Source organism: Mus caroli, unplaced genomic scaffold (genome assembly GCF_978045245.1).
Source record: "Mus caroli unplaced genomic scaffold, Mus_caroli_1 scaffold_6, whole genome shotgun sequence".
NCBI classification, from domain to species: domain Eukaryota; kingdom Metazoa; phylum Chordata; class Mammalia; order Rodentia; family Muridae; genus Mus; species Mus caroli.
Genome location: NW_028227261.1, coordinates 112,016,486 through 112,034,710, shown reverse-complemented (window position 1 = coordinate 112,034,710; position 18,225 = coordinate 112,016,486). Strand labels below are relative to the sequence as shown.

Sequence of the window (18,225 nt, the reverse complement as noted above, 5' to 3'; positions counted from 1 at the left end):
TGAGCTCCTGGGCATCCTAACAGAGCACGTGAGCAAAGGCCAGCTTTCCCTTGCTCCTTTTTATTTGAATACAGACAGGAGTCCTCAGGCTGAGGCCACCCCATATCCTCACACCTAACCTGAATACCTGCCCTGCAAGATGACCAAAGAAGGGCTGTGGTTAGGTTGCCATCCCTCGCTTTCTGAAAGGTTTGCCTGCAGGAGAAGGTTGGAGCCGGAGAAGAGCATCTCTGAAGAAAGATCCCAGAGTGGCCAGTGCAGGGGCTGCTCTGCCTGAGGCATGTGGTACAGTACACAGGAAAAGTTGCTGGAGACCAAGAACATATGTTCTGAGCTATCCAGTGACTGGTGTGTGCTGTCCATGGGTAGCTCTGAAGGTAGGTCAGACAGCTTCGGCTGATGATGGTCCTCGCTGGGGAGGGCACGAAGCTTGCGGTGCAACACTGAAGAGACAAAGACTGGTCAGGAGACCACACAGAAGAAGCCCTCTACCACAGACCACACCCGAAGGTGTCCTTAAGCCTCTTACCAACATACTCCGCAGGCACACTTCCCCTTGCATCAGAGGAGTACATAGCAGGTACCAGGAGAAGACAGAAGGAGAACACGAGGACCTAGAACACAGGGAGAAGAAGGAGGTGAAGAGCTGTGGGTCACACACCCCATCTCTGCGAGGGAAAGGATCTCTTGTCACCCTCCTCACCAGAACACAAGTGCTGCCGCTGCTGGTTTTGTTGGCTATCTCAATCACCATGGCTTGAAGCTTCCTCAGTTGATCTAGAAGGGACCTAAGAGATGAGAGGAGACGGTAGTGCACATGCTCTGGCCGAGCATGCAAGGCACGATGAAGCCCTCCTGTCTAAGCTACCCTCTCCACTCATGCTGTGGATCCAGTCTCAGCTTCCTTGCCAGCCCCGCCCCACAAGTGTCTTTGTGCACAAATGCCTGTGATTCCTTAGTGAGACAAAAAATCAAACTGCTCTGCCCTGACTTAAATACCTTCAAGAAAAACTCTCCAGTAGCTGTAGTACCTGATCAACTAAGCTTATACTTCCCCACCAAGCCCTGTGCTCTCTACCCAACCCCAGAGCTAGAGCCAGCCAAGCACAATGCAGTCTTCTCTCCTCCCAGTCCCACCCCACAGCTGCAACTGCAATGACGACCTGCAGTCTTTTCTTACTTCTCTAGCTTGATACTGAATTGCTCCTTAGCTACTTGTAAGTTTATTCTCCATCACGCTTGAGACTGGCTAACTTCCGGATGTCTGCATTTTTGAGCTATCCAGTTGGAAGTCATGTGGAACAGTGGAAAGAGTGAGAAAGCATTAAAAAAATGATTGACTTCAAATGGCCACTTACAGATTCTGTTCCTCCAGACGCTGCACCTTGTTCTGTAGCTCCCGATTCTGAGCTGTGTATTTCAAGACCCTAGAAGACAACATGGATGTGAGGTCACGTGGATTTCAAAATATTGTGTCTCCTCCCTTCAAAACCCTTCAGGCTTCCCCCGTGTCCATCCTTTCTTACCTGCTCTCCAGCCCCACGACATACACCTTCTTCTTCTTGCGGCTTTCTTGAGCTGCTCTCTTGTTACGAATCTTCCTCCGCACTCGTTTCAGAACTTGTTCCTCCACCTAAGAGAAGATGGGAGAAAGGTCACCCACAGTATGTTATTATATGCCAGTATGTTATACCTATATATACTACATAGGTATGTTGGAAGGCAGCTAACCTTCTTCCCAATCAAATACTCTCCACAGCTTCTCTGTCAGTAGGCATTTACCTTCTGTGTGAACATCAAGGAACAGATACTCAACACTAAAAAGCCAGACGTTTTATTATTTTTTATGTGTTTGGATGTTTTGCCTGCATGTCTGTATAACGTATATGTATAATGGGTGTTCCTGGTGCCCACATAGGCTAGAAGAGGGTGTCAGATCTCCTGGGATGGGAGTTACAGACAATTGTCAGCTGCCATGTGGGAGCTGGGACTTGAACTCATGCCCCATGGAAGAACAGAAAGTGCTCTAAACCACGGAACCATCTTTCCAGTCTCTAATTTAAAAAATTCCACTTAAGCTAGGTGTGGTTGTACATGCCTGCAGAATCAGCACTTGGGAGGCAGAAGAAGAAGTCAGGATTTCAAGACCATCCTTGGCTAGGGTAGTTTTTGAGGACTGAGCTACATAAGACCATGTCTCAAAACTAACAACAACAACATCCACCCTTATCCTAAAGCAACATCAATCTTCTTATAATTTCCATTCATTTGATTTTCCTAGACTCTCTAAAGTGATATAGAATATATCCTTATCTTAAGGTACTTTCAACATTTTTTCTTTCAGAAACTAAAACTGAATAAAGTTAACTCTTACATTCTCTGATAATGCCTGTCAAACCTGGACACTAGCCAAGAGTGACATCATGCACTTGTAATCCAGTCCGAGGGAGTTAGAAGCAGGAGAAGCAGGAATTCAAAGGCATTCTTTCCCTACAACATAGTTTGAGGCCAGCCCAGCCTGGGCTTACAAGACCCTGCCTTAACAACAAGGGCCAGAGGGCGTGGCTCAACGGTGAGCATTGATGAACATTCATGAGGTACTGTACTCCAATCCCAGTGGGTAGAGGGAATTATGGCATGCTCTGGCCAGTGTAAAGGAAGAAAAGACAGTTACTATCCTAGGGACAGAACCACTATTGATAATTTCCAAATTCCATTTCCTTTCCTACCAATATATTGCTCATTCATCTTGTAATAGTGATAGAGGGATAGGGGATGGTTTCTCACATAGCCCAAGCTTGCCTGAACTCAACATGAAGTTAAGTCTGTCCTTTAACGCTGATCCACCTGCCTCAAATAAGTAAATATCTACAATATCAGAAGTAAGACAGTATTAAAAAGGCAAATGACATAAAAAAAAATTTGCCACAAAAACTAGATGCAGTATTCTTGTGATCCCAGCACTTGGGAAGTGACTTTGAACTTGTGAAGACCTTCCTGCTTCTGCCTCCAGAGTGCTAGGATTATAGAGGGGTGCGCCATCATGTCCAGCGTTGACGACTGTTGATGTTGTTAGACTGGGTCTGCCTCTCAAGCATTTCTACCACTGAGTACGATGCAAGGTCCCAAGATAACAACGGAAGCTATCAAGGCCCTTCGCTTTCAAGGCTCTGTACTAAAGTTACATTTAAAACGTTATCTTTTGACGTGCGTGTGTGTTTGGAGATGAGAGAACATGTAGGAGTTGGTTTGTCCTTTTGCAAGTGATTTGATATGAAACAAGCTGAGCTCTTGCCTACTTGGGTTACCAACCCCCTCCAGCCTTTGCTCTACCAACAGGAACCTCACCTTAGTGAGAGGAAGGGTTGAGGGCAGAGTGAGCCCCTCCTTCTCCAAAAGCGATTTCTCTTCCTCGGTCAGTATCAGCCTAGACATCTCCTAAGGTTGGAGGGAATAGTGAAGAGAGCAGAGTTGCATGGAGCTCTCAGAGCAGTATGGGGGATCTTGGTTGCTGCAAAGTGAGGTGAAAAAAGAAAATCAAGTCCAGTACCTGTTCCGCTGCTCTTTCCTCCCCTCGCAGTGGAGTCACGAGGAACCCCTCCTTTTCGAAGCTCTCAGTATCTGCAAAAGGGAAAGTAGAACCAGCTAGCCCAGTGAGCTCTCTCCTCCCCCACAACTTATCATTTCACACTCACCTAGATCTATGGAGATGTGCTCCTGTGGAAGGGAGTAGTTGTGATCATGGAGAATGGAAGAGCTGGAAGAGCTGGAAGAGCCGAGAACATCCCGCGATGCTGAGGGACTGAGCAGAGAGCTCAGTAAATCCTCTACCTCCCAGTCGCTCAGTTCTTGCACGGAGTTCTAACAAATTCAAAGGCCTTGATTTATCTCCGTACCTTGGGGTCTCGCGGACATCCCTAGCTTCCCCCACTCGGAACACCCACCCACCCACCTCGGAAGGTGACAGCTCCAAGTCCAGGGGAGCCTTCACGTCCGGCTCAATCGCAGCCCACAAATCTCCGCTTTCCTCTAGCAGAAAGCCCAGCAGGTCCTGATCACCGGGGTCCAAAGCTAGCAGATCCTGACCACCAGGATCCATTTGGGATATCTATGGATAGAAATCCCTCCGCGCAGATCCAACCTCTGAACCTCAGGCACGACCCCTCAGTCTGTCCAGTCGGCTCGACTTAACCTCGGTCGTCACTCCGGGACAAGGGCCTAGCTGTCACTCTAAACCACACCCGTCTCTCAGCTTCTGTATTCCTCAGCTTCCAACACAACGGAAGTGATGCACATAGCCCCGTGGAATCCTGGGACTTGGAGTTCGCTCCAACTCGGAAGTGACTCCTGGGCTGCGCCACGTCCCGGGGGCTATGCAAATTGTGGGGACGTCCCTTCAAGCTTCCCACGCCCCAGGGCGGGGATTCTGAGGATCCTTGTCCGCCTTCGCCTCGAGCTATTAAAAAAAAAAAAATCCTTAAGCATCTAAAAGGGAACTCCAGTTTAGTTCGGGCGTTCTCTCCAGAGCTCTGCACCCTCGCTTCCTGCTGGGGAGGGGCGGCCAGGCTTCGCGGGCGCCCGAGCATCGAGAGCTACTACGGCCAGAGCAGCTTCCTGCAGTCTCCGCTACCATAGAGCGCGGGCTCAGGGCGCCGCCGGCGGGTGGGGGACGTTTCCAGGACGGAAGTGGCCGAGAGTGTCGAAGGGAGGGTGAGGCCGGAGCCCCAAAAGCGACCGGGAGAAGTAGCGGGCCCAGGGCGGGGCGCAGAGCCGGGCAGCGCAGGTAGGCCGGACGGGCTGGGCCGAGCTTCTAGGTGGGGCTGCGGGATCGGGCCGACCCGGGAAGCGGCGGGGGGGCCCCCCAATCCTCCTGCATATCCTGTGTCCGGTTAGGGAGGTCAGGGTCCAGTATGTCTCGGTTTGGGTTTGGAATTAAGCTAGCCGTGTTGCGAGAGGCAGGCCCTTTCGCGGGGGTAGACAGTTCTCTGTCTCGGCTAGGTTTGGGGACGGGTAGAAATGGGGTGGCAGTGAGGCACTGGGTGGCAGTGAAGCACTGGGCGGGGATGGGCTTTGGTGTTAGCCGATAGTGAGTAAGTGGTTAGGAAAACTTGGGGTGAGTTTGGGTTAGGTGCCGTCGCGTTTAGGAAGCAAGGATCCCTTTAGAAGTTAAGAAGGTGAACTACATTCTAAACATTTGCTGCACGAGTCAAGTCTGTTTCGCATATGTGACATTTAAACTGAGGTCATTATTTTCTGCAATGACCATCATTAAGTCAGAGTACAGGATCAGGTTAAGGATCAACAGGAATTGGCTTAGATGCCCGTTTTAGGGATTAAAGGCCGGTGTCATGGTCAGTATTAAGAATAAACAGTGAAAAGGTTAATTAAGAACCAAGTTACAAATGAGCTTTAGAACTGCGGGGTGGGGTGGGAGGGAGTATTTAGGGTTAAATTTGGGGCCTAAAAATAAAAGCCAGATTAGTATGGGTGTCTTCTGGGAAAGGGGTGAATGTCAATGTATAGGGAAATAGGAAATAAATTAAAGTCAGCATTAATGTTAGGAATTGGTGATAGTGTTAGGGGTTGAGGCTGCAGCTACGGCTGAGCTGGTAAAATGTAAGAAGTTGGCAGGAAGTAGCTACCTTTGTTTTGTAGTGAGTTCTCTTATTCCTGTGCAGTTACAGAGGCCTCTTTTACCCAAAGAAGTGTTAGAGCTCTGGACCTCAGCCAGAAGTGCCAGCATCTGGGACTCTGCTTTCTCTAGGCTACTGCCTAAGCCCAAGGCTTCCCGAGGCCACCACCACTGGGAGACAGGGATTTCTGGGCTGTGATGTTTACGAGGTGGAAGGTGGGAAATGGAAAGAGACCCAGGAGTCAGACAAGGCCCTGAGTGAGGATAGGGAAGAGGAAGCCCGTGACTGAGGGGAAGCTGACCAAGGGAACGCTGTCATCGACTAAATGATGACAGTTTGACTCCGAGCCTCCTTCATTCTCCACACACTGCCTTCTCTCTGTCTCTTTGCCCTCCCTGGTCCCACATTGCACACCTTTACAGTTCCTTACAGATACTGTCGTGGTCTTTAGCTCTTTTCCTGCTGTTCATCTGAACCATTTCCCCCCACCCCACCCCACCCCCACCCTGTCTCTGTCTCTTGGTCCGCACATCCTACTTTACTTCATGTCCCTCAAACCTGAGCTTTCCCAACATCGGAGAGCACTTTCTCATACTTGCATACTTGCATACCACCTGGTCCGCTGCTGAATTCCCCCCCCCCCCCCGCGCCCCCGGGCTCTTCCCATGTGTACCTCCTGGTTTCTGAGCCTCCTTTAACTTCTAGGTCCAGTTGTGGATCCCCTTCCCCCACTCCCTGACAGAAAAGAGGAAATGATACCCAAAGAGGAAACTTGGTCTTACTGATCCCACGCCCAGCCAGGCCACTGACCACACCCCCGTGTCACTCCCAGCTTGACCCTGCCAGTGACCACAACACTGTCCCCTCCCCATGCTGCCTCTCCTTCCAACGCAGCATTGCCTAGCCGCTGTCAGTGTTCTCTCACTCTCTCCCCACTAGCCCAATTTAGCAGCTTACCACATCCCTAGCTCTTCTGGAGCTCCTGACCCAGCCTCCGGCCTCCCTGTCATCCCCGGGTTAGTCAGCATCCATGGACTCATGCTTTTCCCACCTGCTCAGTGGCTCATCATGTGTCTGTTCCCTACCATCACGCTCCTGGTCTCTTTTTCTACACCCTGTCATCCCCAGTCACAGCCTGACACTGTTAGTAACCCCACCTCTGTGCCTACAGGTACTTCCTATCACATCACTTACCGCACAGCATAATTCCCACATCCTGACTTAGTCCCCTCTCCTTCCCTGGTTTATTAAACTGAAGCTGTCTAGTCAGTAAATGGGTACTGGTCATAGGAAGCTGGTTTTGCCTTCCGTTTTCTGAGTCCTGTATGTCAGTTCTACTTTTCTTCTGAATGGCAACTTCCTCTCCATACAGCTTTAACTCTTGCTTTATTATCGCTTATACTAATACAGTCTCCTCCTAACTTGGCCCCAGAGTTGCCCGAAAACCCAGTGCTGGGGGTGTCCCTGTTTAAAGCTTCCTTGGCCTCCTGTTCCCCTCCAGTCAGTTAGGTTCCTCATACTGCTCTCTCCGCTTTTGCCTTTCCGTCTTAACCCTGACATCCCCACCGCTGCTCCCTTGCAGGTGCCCCGCGCTCCAGCCAGCTTGCCTCCTCACTTTCCTGGGCATTCCTCCGCGATCTCCTGCCTCTCAACCTTTGCTAGTGCTATTCTCTGTGCCTGGGACGATACCTTTGACTCATCTTCGACTGACCTAATGGAGAGAGCTTGGGCTTTGGAGGCAGAGAGACCTGGGTTCGGATTTTGGCTTCACAGCTTATTATTTGGACAAGTCCTTTGGAAAAGTATTTAACATTCTGGAGCCTCAGTTTCCTAACCTGTAAAAATGGAGATAATAACACCTACCTTGCAGGGTTGTTGTAAGGATTAACTGAAATCATATATGTATCTAATGCAATTAACATATAGTCAATAAATGACACATCGCTGTAACTTCGTATTATCTTCATATTTTTAAAATTCTAACTTCAGATGATAGCTTTCTTGGATCCTTCGCTCCCTTTCCCTAGCCTCCGGGGCTCCCTTCTCTGGGTGAACACGTTTGGCTCCTTCCACAGGCTGCCTCTGTCGTAACTCTGCATTTAACTTTCCCCACCCCTGGGAGGCTGGCAGCCTGCAGAAAGCAAGGTCTAGTCTTACTCATCGCGCTGCCTGGCCTTCCCACCATGGGCTGTAGAGAATGCATGGAGGGAAAAGCACACAGTGAAGGAGAGAGGCTGGGAGCCGGCACTGGGGTTGGTGCACTGTGGGGAAGCTGTGTGTGCACACGTGCTGCCTACAACAGATAGATCCCTATAGCGACAGCACAGGCAGTTTGGTGGGAGGGAGTCCTGTGTATAAGCTAAGGGGCCTTGGTGAAGAGTGAGAATACATGTATGACTGTGAAGACAGACCTTGTGCTGGAGGAGGTCAGATCCAGCCTTTCAGCTGCCCGGTCCAGCCTGAAAGGAGCTTCCAGCAGCCCAAGGCCGGATATGTCAGTCTCACCCACAAGCCCCTCCCCCTCCCAGCGGTTGAGGACTCAGAGGCCAAATTTGGTAACAGACTGCATGTTATTCCCCCAACCCTCTTACATTCTGACTCTGTATTCAGCTTTCTCTCTCCCTTTGTCCCTTTTAACTCCCTGTCTCTGTATTTCGCCCCTTTAGGTACCTGCACTGATAATATTCACCATGTACCCCCAAATTCCTTAGCCCTAGTATACTTGCATTCCATTCCTTGCTGGGATTTGACCTCCCGTCCTCCACACCCCCCTCCAATTGCCCAAGGCCTTTGGAATGCATCTCAGGAATGTATTGAGGGAGGAGGAGTCTCTGGGAAGGGGACATGGAGTGGGTGTTGTTGCTCTTCATAAAGCCTGATGAAAGGGGACAGAGTTCTCAGAGCAAGGCAGGAAGCAGGTAGCTTCTGCCCCTAGTTCCCCGGCTATAGTTCTTTGCCACTGCTAGTCCCAACTCAGTGTCCAATTCCTTCACTCTCAATTAATTGTGTAGATAGCTACTCAGCCTGGAGGAGGGCAGGCATGACTCAACTCTCTTATCAGGATCTTACCAGAGGAAGAAGTGGGTATCCATATGTCCGGAGGAAATGGGGGCGGAGGGGCACACATGCAGTTTCAGCTGAGGCTGGAGTCCTTCAGTCCTGCTCTGGTTCCGTGGACTCGTGCTTCTCTGACCAGCCCTCACTCTCCACAGCCAGGTCTGTCCCACTGCTGGAAAGGTTCCCTAGGAGGAAGGAAGGGAAAGAGCTGGGACTGAGGGGGCCGGGAGGTCCTCTCATTTGGGGTAAAAATGGAGAACAAGCCATGCTGCTTTTCTCTGTAATTCTGGACTGTGTGTATGGTCAGAAATGGCCTCCTAGTCATGCATCCACCCACCTTTCCCAATTGATCCCAATTGATCCACCTTTCCCAATCCCTTTTCCTCTGCCCCTTCCTAATTTCCCTGGTTCTCAAACGCCTTTTGTATTGTGATGCCTGCCTGTCCCCTGGTCTTTCCCCTGGTCCTGCTTACCCCCTTGGAGTAGCCAGTTGTCAGGTGGGGAAGGGGGAGGCTGCATCCCTCTCTTTTTAGTTAAGAGGCACCTACTCCAGTACCACACTGGGTCACATCATCAGCTGCTGGGCAGACCTGTTGTCTTGGGCCTGTGTACCACCAGCTGCTCATGGTGTCTGATAGGTTGAGGAAATGGGCTTGGCTTTGCAAATGCCTAGCTGCGTGCTGAAAGCGCCATCTGGAACCTAGTTAAGGTGGGGGCAATCTGGGGAGGCCACGCATGATGAAGAGTGCAAGAGACTGAGAGGTCTTGCTTGCCTTGAAACTTTCTCCTCTCCAATAAGTATTGGCTAGGTCATTTCTGAGGTCTCTGGACAGAGAATCATAATTCTGCCGTGACTGCACAGCTCATTGGGAGGCCCTCCCTATGTGTACCATTCAGGTTGTAAGAAAAGCAGGAACAGAAGTAGGTCTCCCTGACATGCTAGCCACAGGCAGTCTGCAGGATTCCGGAGCCCCTGGGATGCTGCATTTTTCAAGAAGAAGGCAAAAGCTGTAAGAGGGAGAGTCACATGATGGGTCAGGGCAGTGCTCAGAAATCCCAGGACAGAATGGGAGACAAAGAAAAGGGAAAAACTGACCCCAGAAAAGTAAAAAAACAAGGCAGAGGCGGGGTTGGGAAAGAGGTGAGCAGAAACTAGAGGCCCAAGGCACTTGGAACCAGAGAGGCACAAATTCCAGTGGTGCGGGCAGGACAGTGTCCTCAGGTGACACTGCATTTCAGGCCTGCTATTGTACTCTAGAGACCAGCTTCTCTCTGGGATGTCTTAAGTGGTCTAGACTGGCTCATTTGATGTAAGTAATCTTTCACCTTTTGAAATTATTAAATAGGACAGAGTAGCTTACTATTATTTTCTGTCATGGTGACTCCCTTAAAAAACCTCTCTCTGGGACTCAGAGGCACTCTGGTGAGGATGTATTCTAATGCTCTGATGCTACTGGCCAGGTATCGCCAGGCCGAAGAGCAGAAGCTGCCACCATGGTTGCGCTTTCGCTGAAGATTAGCATTGGGAATGTGGTGAAGACGATGCAGTTTGAGCCATCTACCATGGTGTACGACGCCTGCCGCATGATTCGTGAGCGGATCCCAGAGGCCTTAGCTGGCCCTCGTGAGTCTGACTACTGAGGTGGTGGGGCAGGAATTCGCCATCCCTCCTTCTCTTGGTCTTGAGCAGTGTCCCCATTGTGTTCTAAGTTCCTCACCTTTCAGGCCTGTGCTCCAAGGTTTCCTTTCCTCTTTAAGTCCAAGGTCATGGGAGAAAATAATGTACAAAGTCAGAGGTATAGCTATTTGGCCACAGTGAAGTTTTTATAAGTCTAAGATGATCTACCGTCTCTTTTAGCCAACGACTTTGGGCTCTTTCTGTCAGATGATGACCCCAAAAAAGGCATCTGGCTAGAGGCTGGAAAAGCTTTGGACTACTACATGCTCCGTAATGGGGTGAGTGACTCCCATCACTGGCCGTCCGCGTGCTCTGCGTGCTGTCTCACTTGTTCCCAGCACCCATGTTGGTCTCTGCCCCTCCTCTCTCTTCCTTCCTCATACCAGTTCCTTCCCCCCCATCCTGGGCTTTTCACCAGCCAGGCCAGCACACCCCTGTACACCCATGTGGCTTTCTGACACAGGCAGCCAAACACCCTCCTTCTAGATGAACCACCCTGGCCTTCAATTTACTTTCCTTCTCCTTGGCTGTGTAAAGGGAACTAGTTTAAATAGGCCCCGGCCACTTCTCCCTGCCCCTACAGGACACCATGGAGTACAGAAAAAAGCAGAGACCCCTGAAGATCCGGATGTTAGACGGAACAGTGAAGACTATCATGGTGGACGACTCCAAGACCGTCACAGACATGCTCATGACCATCTGTGCCCGAATTGGTAAGGGGTCTTGGTAGGGCAAAGGCCTGGGCCAGGAGGTTCCAACTCTGTCAGAAGACTTTTGCGGTTGGGGAGTTAGCAAACCATCCTTTTTCCCTAGGTATCACCAACCATGATGAGTATTCACTGGTTCGAGAGCTGATGGAAGAAAAGAAGGATGAGGGGACAGGGACCCTGAGAAAAGACAAGACCCTGCTGCGAGATGAAAAGAAGATGGAGAAGTTAAAGCAGAAGTTGCACACAGACGATGAGTGTGAGCAGTAGACACGTCCTGGGAAACGTAGGGGAGAGGAGGGGCAGCCATTTGTTTCATATTTACCCTGAATCATAGAACTTACTCTTCTATGAGGAAAGGCAGGCACTGAAGAAGTAAAAAACCCAGACACTAGGCAGCAAGGAGCCATCTGGGGTTAGTGCAGAGGGTCCTTCGCTCTGTGTTCTAGTGAACTGGCTGGACCATGGGCGGACACTGAGGGAGCAGGGAGTGGAAGAGCATGAGACGTTGCTGCTGCGGAGAAAGTTCTTCTACTCAGACCAGAATGTGGATTCCCGAGACCCTGTACAGCTGAACCTTCTCTATGTGCAGGTGTGCAGAAGAGTTGGCTGGGGCGAGGTGGAGCAAGCCGCCGTTAGCAGGGGTATCCCTGCACCCATACACTGTTCCCTCTGTGTTCTCCAGGCACGAGATGACATCCTGAATGGCTCCCATCCTGTCTCCTTTGACAAGGCCTGTGAATTTGCAGGCTTCCAGTGCCAGATCCAGTTTGGACCTCACAATGAACAGAAGCACAAGGCTGGCTTCCTTGAGTAAGTGACCCATGTCCCCTACCCTGTTATGGCTTGGGACTGTGATCCCATTGACCTGCCTGCACCCCAAGCCTTCTCCCCTTATTTCCTCTTCCAAAGTTTTAGGATTGACACCCATGGGTCATCGCCCTTTCAGCCACCGTCGCCCTTGGTCCCCTCACTGGCCCCGTCTGAATGGGACTGCTCAGTATCTCTGCCCTTCCCCGTAACTTGTTTTTGTTTGCTTTAGAGTCTCTGAGGAATTTGCTCTATGAGCCAGAGTAAAATAGAACATTTTCCTTGTGGGGACATTAGATTTCAAGGGTTCCCAAATCCTATTCGTGGATATTTCTCAGGATCCAAAGGCTTTGATGAGACTTTCTAGTTTCCTAAGTGCATGGTCATCCTTGTAGGGAGCTTCCTCTCTCCTTGGCTCCCTCTTTTTCTCAGAAAACTAAGCCTCCAGTTAAAGGGTCCTCAGCCCCCTTACAGGGGACACAGAAGGCACAGGTCACTCAGGGCTCATGCTGAGTCTCCACTCTTTCAGAAGCCAGTGCAGACCAGTGTCCTCAGTCTTTCTCAGAGATGATACTGTCCCAGACATTTCCTCAAACCTCTAGGCCCACAGTTCATGGCCCACATGCCCCGATGCTATCCACTCCATGCTGACCCTCCCTTTTCTGGTGTAGCCTGAAGGACTTCCTGCCCAAGGAGTATGTGAAGCAGAAGGGAGAACGTAAGATCTTTCAGGTGAATGGGGTAGGGGAAGTCTGGGGTGACCTGGGAGCTTGGCTGCTTGGTTCTCCTGGCTAAGTGGACCCTCCTCCTCCATCTCTGCTCACCTTGCTTTACCCCCCAAGCTGTTCTCCTGCCTGTCTCGTGCACAGAAAGCAGAAGATGTGGGTTTCAGACCCAGCTCAGCAGCTGTGAAATTTCCATTTGGGGTTTTGCTTTTTGCTTGAGACTGGGTCTCTCTTTGAAGCCCAGGCTGGCCTCCAAAGCACAGCAATCCTCTTACCTCAGCCTCCTGAGGATTGGGGTTGTGAATATGAGTTACCGTGCTTGGCTCAACCTAGTACCTTCCTTGCCTTTACTCTGTGGAAGCCAGCTAGGAGCGTGACTGAGCTATTAGACCTGAAATTACTGTGAGATGTAATCTTTGTCCACATGGAAAGTGTTATCCCCATCTGAATACTCAGCTCCAAAGGCCTTGTCTTTTGAACTGATAGCCCTGGACCCTCCTACTTCTTAACTCTCAGTCCCACCTGCAGAGCATCTGCGAGCCCTTTAACCTCATTTCTTCCATTGTTGCTTCTGCTCCTTAGCCAGCCCACGTTGCATCTCCTCATCTTGTGCCTTCCTTAACCCTCCCGTGTGCCCATAATACTCTGTCATTGCAGTTAACATCCTGGCATGACTCCTTCATTGAAGTACTACTCCCACACAGCTAACTTTCCCCATTTCCTACTTGAAGGCACACAAGAATTGTGGGCAGATGAGCGAAATTGAGGCCAAGGTACGCTATGTGAAGCTGGCCCGTTCCCTCAAGACTTACGGTGTCTCCTTCTTCCTAGTCAAGGTGAGTTCTGACCTTCTTATGGCCTTCTTTTTTTTTTTTTTTTTTGGTTTTTTCGAGACAGGGTTTCTCTGTATAGCCCTGGCTGTCCTGGAACTCACTTTGTAGACCAGGCTGGCCTCGAACTCAGAAATCCGCCTGCCTCTGCCTCCCGAGTGCTGGGATTAAAGGCGTGCGCCACCACGCCCGGCTCTTATGGCCTTCTTTATGTCTAATTCTTGCCCTTTCCTGTCTCCCTAAACTCCTTGGTTTGTCTTTCCCATCATGGCTTCCTTTTACCGTGCACATCCTATCTGTTGTCAGTCCTTTCCCCAGCTTATGCCTCTGTCCATAGTAGAGCTTTGACCTGGGCCTGCCTGTGAGCACAGTTGTTTGGCCCTCCTGGCCATCTCAGCGTCCCCTTGTGGTCCAGAGCTGCTCTGAGCATTTCCCGTACATTTGACCTTTAACTTGTAACACCAATTCCAACCTGTCTTGCAGGAAAAGATGAAGGGGAAGAATAAACTCGTGCCCAGGCTGTTGGGCATCACTAAGGAGTGTGTGATGCGTGTGGATGAGAAGACCAAGGAGGTGATTCAGGAATGGAGCCTCACCAACATCAAACGCTGGGCTGCCTCTCCCAAGAGCTTTACTCTGGTGGGTGCTTGGATTCCAGTGGTTGTTCAAGAGCAAGTGCACAGGTCTTTCCCTTCCTTTAGGGTATGGTGCATTGAATATGACTGCAGGACAGAGTTAGCTATTGTGGGAAGTGGAGGTTAGAGGAGATGGGGACGCTCTTACAGAATGAATGGTGTGTAAATGGCTGGGTGACGGATACACTCTTTAAATCCAGCAATTCAGCAGAGCTTGGAGAGTTCTATTGCCGTGATAAAACACCCTGACTAAGGCAGCTTACAGATGCAGGGTTTATGATCGCAGTGGGATGAGAGCCCATCACCATCACCGTGTGGGAGGTGGGGCAGCCGGCAAGCATGGAGGAGGGAACAGCTGAGGGCCCCATTTTAAACTGCAAGTAGGAAGCAGAGAGCAAACTGGGACTGCTTAAAGTCTGGAGTTCTCAAAGCCTGCCCCCATGGCATAGTTTTTCCAGCAAGGACATACCTTCTAAGCATCCCCAAACAGTACAGCCAAGTGTTCTAATGCCTGAGACTGTGGGGCAGGGGTGAGGATGGGAGGCATTCAGACTACCCCAGGGTGTTGTAACCTCAGCAATAAAGCACTTGCCTACATATGTAAAGGTGAGAGTTCAGTCCCTAGTGCCACAAAAAAATAAGAAAAAAAAAAAAAAAGGAAAGAAAAGCATGTTGGGCATAGTCACGTGTGTAATCCTAGCACTTAGCGCTCTGAGGGGTTTGCTGTGCATTCCAGACTAGGTTGGACCAAATGTGAGGATCAGACCATCCAGGGCTATTTAGTATCAAAAAGAGGCAGATAAAAAGGAAGTCGACAGAAACATAGCTATGCCAGCAAGCTGAGGTGACATGAATTGTAAGGAAAAGCTAATAGACAAGCCTCCCTTCTTTCAGCACCAGCTATTTATGGCTGTTCTTTCCCTCTGGTTTTATAGTTCTGAGGTTTTGAATTGAAAACTGATATCAACTTGATAGAGTGCCAGATAATGAAAATAGAAATGAGAGATGCTGTTTCTCCACTTTGGATCTTTTTTGCCAACCTTCAAGGATGGTCATTTAATAAACATGCTGCTATCTTCCCAGTTGTAGCCTCTGGGGAGGGGTAAAGAGTCTAAATGACATGTATATGAAACTGTAGCAGAAAGTCAACTGCTCAAGCAAAATATCCCCTCTAAAGAGGGAGATAAGGAAACCAATGGTTGAGCTGTAGTGATTACTCAGCAGTTATGAGCATTGACTGCTCATCCAGAGGTCCTGAGTTCAATTCCCAGCAACCACATGGTAGCTCACAACCATCTGTAATAGGATCAGATGCCCTCTTCTGGTGTGTCTGAAGACAGCGACAGTGTATTCACATGCATAAGATAGATATCTAGATAGCTAGCTAGATGGATATCGGATGGATGGATGGATGGATGGATGGATGGATGGATGGATGAGTGGGTGGATGAGTGGGTGGGTGGGTGGATGTTTCCATGGTGGGTAGATTCTTGTTTCCTGCTCAGTCCCCACCCTGTTACTCTAGGACTTTGGAGACTATCAGGATGGCTACTACTCAGTACAGACGACGGAAGGCGAGCAGATCGCACAGCTCATTGCTGGCTACATAGATATCATCCTTAAGAAGGTGAGTGCTTCCACTCAGCCTGAGCCTTCTCGGGCCCTCTGCTCCCTAAGCCAGTCCTCTAGAAGCCGGACCCAAGTTCTAGAAAATGGCCGCCGACTGCCTCTTGCTTAATGGCCTCAACTCTTCTCCCCTGTTTTCTTCTTACAGAAAAAAAGCAAGGACCATTTTGGGCTGGAGGGAGATGAAGAGTCTACTATGCTGGAGGACTCCGTGTCTCCCAAAAAGTAGGAAGGGAATTGGGCTGATCCTGTTCCTTAAATAGGGAAAGTAAGGTTTGACTGCACATTCAGGTGCTTTCAGGCCAGGACAGGTGTTGTCTCCCTAGGAACTGGAGTTCCCTGTGACTGGAACAGTGGTTGTAAGCTGTGGATCTGAGTTCTGGGAGCTAAGCTCTGGTCCTTGGGAGAGCAGCAGGTGCTGTTAACTGCGAGCCATGGCTCCAGCTCATGGCTCTTTCACTAGGCTCAGGCTAGAACAAGAGTTCACTAACCCCCAGTCATGACCCCTTTGGGGGATCAGGTATCCTATAACCTGTATGTCAGATGTAAAATACATTTCAGCTTCTAACAGCAGCAATATCACAGCTAGGAACTAAGCAATGAAATAATTGTATGATTGGACGATGGGATATGGTTAGGGATATGGTTTTGGTATGGTAACCACAACATGATGAGAACTCTATTAAAGGGTCGGGTGGCAGCATTAGGAAGGTTGAAAAGCGCTGCCCTGAGTCCTAGGGCTGCAGAGGTATTGTAGTTTTTGGTCGTGTCTCCAGATCGACAGTCCTTCAGCAGCAGTACAACCGAGTGGGGAAAGTGGAGCATGGCTCTGTGGCTCTGCCAGCCATCATGCGCTCTGGAGCCTCTGGTCCTGAGAATTTCCAGGTGGGGAGCATGCCACCTGCCCAGCAGCAGATCACCAGTGGCCAGATGCACCGAGGACACATGCCACCTCTGGTAAGAATGCCCCACCTCTGCCGTGGCACACAGGTCCCTTCCTGAGTGTCATGAGTAAACAGTTTTCTGTACTCCTCTCCCCAGCCTCTTACTTCATCCTCTAAGCGTTCCATTCTGGTTTCCGTTACTCTCTCCCTATCTTTTAGACTTCAGCCCAGCAGGCGCTCACTGGAACCATTAACTCCAGCATGCAAGCTGTGCAGGCTGCCCAGGCCACTCTTGATGACTTTGATACTCTACCCCCTCTTGGCCAGGATGCTGTGAGTATGGAGTAGAGAAGAAGCCAAGTGGTTTCAAGCTGGGACTCTTAAGGAGTAGGGAGGGTAATTAAACCAGAGCAGACCCTAAGGTTTTGCTTTGGTCTCTCAGGCCTCCAAAGCTTGGCGTAAGAACAAGATGGATGAATCAAAGCATGAGATCCACTCCCAGGTAGATGCCATCACAGCTGGCACTGCCTCTGTGGTGAACCTGACAGCAGGTAGGCTGGATGCCACCCTGTGTATGTGGGAAGGGGCGGGAGAGCAGGTGTGCACAGCATAGTGTGTGGTGTGCTCCATGTGTGACTACCTTGACTGTGTGGCAGGTTGTGGGTGTGTCCATCTCTAACTGCAATGGTACTTCCTCCCCGTGTTCCATCTCAGCATCTTCCTCTCTCCGCTTTCTGTCTTTAGGAGATCCTGCAGAGACAGACTATACAGCAGTGGGCTGTGCAGTCACCACCATCTCTTCCAACCTGACGGAGATGTCCCGTGGGGTGAAGCTGTTGGCTGCCCTGCTGGAGGATGAAGGCGGCAACGGCCGGCCCCTTCTGCAAGCAGCAAAGGGCCTTGCAGGGGCCGTGTCGGAACTGCTTCGCAGTGCTCAGCCCGCCAGCGCTGAGGTCAGAGGTCACAGGGCTGTGGTGAGGGTGGACACAGGGTTCCACCCCGAGAAGGCAGTGTGACCCAGGAGCTAGTGAGACCTGTGGGCACATGGCCAGCGTCAAGCAGCTTCTGACAGGTGTGCACTCTCCACAGCCCCGTCAGAACCTGCTGCAGGCAGCCGGGAACGTGGGCCAGGCCAGTGGGGAGCTGTTGCAGCAAATTGGGGAAAGTGACACTGACCCCCACTTCCAGGTTGGTGATAAACCCAGCTCCCAGAGCCCCACTCCTAGGAGGGGACCTCTGACCCGAGATCTAGAGCTTAGCCCTTCTTTCTGTGAATTGACCAAACCAAACCAGCCCAATCATGTTTGCAGATATGATACTGAGAACTTGTAGTCCCATGGGGGTGAGAATGCAGAGCAAACGTAATACCCTGGTTCAGTTTGCCCTTGCTGATGTTCTTAGCCCTGGCTTCCCGTACATAGCCCAGCTTTAAGCCATCTCAAGACACCCCTGCCACACTGAGGATGATGCCCCTCCCCCCACCCCAGCCATGCTGCCTCAGCTGACTTTTCATCCTGGATTTCCCATACAGATGTGTGTACCCAGAGGGGCTGGGGCTCCACCTTCCCCCGATTCCCCTACGGTAACGGTCTCTGGCCTGGGCCTTCCCAGCTTGGTCCTCTCTGAGCCGCATACACTCG

At 50.5% G+C, this 18,225-nt stretch overlaps 2 protein-coding genes across 4 annotated transcripts in view; one reads left to right on the top strand and one right to left on the bottom strand.

Annotated features, from left to right (window-relative positions):
* Positions 1–44: 44 nt before the first annotated feature.
* Positions 45–4,382, bottom strand: Creb3 (cAMP responsive element binding protein 3). Its single transcript, XM_021160298.3, has 9 exons — positions 3,953–4,382; positions 3,696–3,861; positions 3,551–3,621; positions 3,349–3,438; positions 1,527–1,633; positions 1,359–1,427; positions 704–788; positions 530–614; positions 45–443 (listed from the first exon to the last, which is right to left on the bottom strand). Exons 1-9 carry the CDS (start codon positions 4,097–4,099, stop codon positions 115–117), a joined length of 1,149 nt encoding a protein of 382 aa, XP_021015957.1. The 5' UTR covers positions 4,100–4,382; the 3' UTR covers positions 45–114.
* Positions 4,383–4,443: 61 nt separating this feature from the next.
* The window catches only part of Tln1 (talin 1), a 31,766-nt gene continuing 17,984 nt past the window's right edge, over positions 4,444–18,225 (top strand). Inside the window, exons 1-18 of one of the 3 annotated variants that reach the window (XM_029476491.2) lie at positions 4,444–4,783; positions 10,152–10,314; positions 10,549–10,646; positions 10,952–11,081; positions 11,182–11,334; positions 11,525–11,667; positions 11,761–11,888; positions 12,557–12,617; positions 13,342–13,446; positions 13,924–14,079; positions 15,601–15,702; positions 15,850–15,926; positions 16,478–16,658; positions 16,805–16,918; positions 17,028–17,136; positions 17,330–17,538; positions 17,675–17,773; positions 18,117–18,167. In XM_029476491.2, the coding sequence (XP_029332351.1) occupies positions 10,185–10,314; positions 10,549–10,646; positions 10,952–11,081; positions 11,182–11,334; positions 11,525–11,667; positions 11,761–11,888; positions 12,557–12,617; positions 13,342–13,446; positions 13,924–14,079; positions 15,601–15,702; positions 15,850–15,926; positions 16,478–16,658; positions 16,805–16,918; positions 17,028–17,136; positions 17,330–17,538; positions 17,675–17,773; positions 18,117–18,167 (2,046 nt within the window). In that variant the 5' untranslated portion in view covers positions 4,444–4,783; positions 10,152–10,184. Of the gene's footprint in view, positions 4,784–8,666; positions 8,850–10,151; positions 10,315–10,548; positions 10,647–10,951; positions 11,082–11,181; positions 11,335–11,524; positions 11,668–11,760; positions 11,889–12,556; positions 12,618–13,341; positions 13,447–13,923; positions 14,080–15,600; positions 15,703–15,849; positions 15,927–16,477; positions 16,659–16,804; positions 16,919–17,027; positions 17,137–17,329; positions 17,539–17,674; positions 17,774–18,116; positions 18,168–18,225 lie in introns of those variants that run through there. The other 2 variants (XM_085839383.1, XM_021159646.2) reach the window with 2 other exon arrangements.

Excerpts from the sequence above, each read along its gene's own strand:
- Creb3 (XM_021160298.3), bottom strand. The coding sequence starts at position 4,099 with ATGGATCCTGGTGGTCAGGATCTGCTAGCTTTGGACCCCGGTGATCAG. Across the intron at positions 3,439-3,550 it reads AGGAAAGAGCAGCGGAACAG|GAGATGTCTAGGCTGATACT; the intron begins GTACTGGACTTG and ends CTCCAACCTTAG. Across the intron at positions 789-1,358 it reads CGTCTGGAGGAACAGAATCT|GTCCCTTCTAGATCAACTGA; the intron begins GTAAGTGGCCAT and ends CTCATCTCTTAG.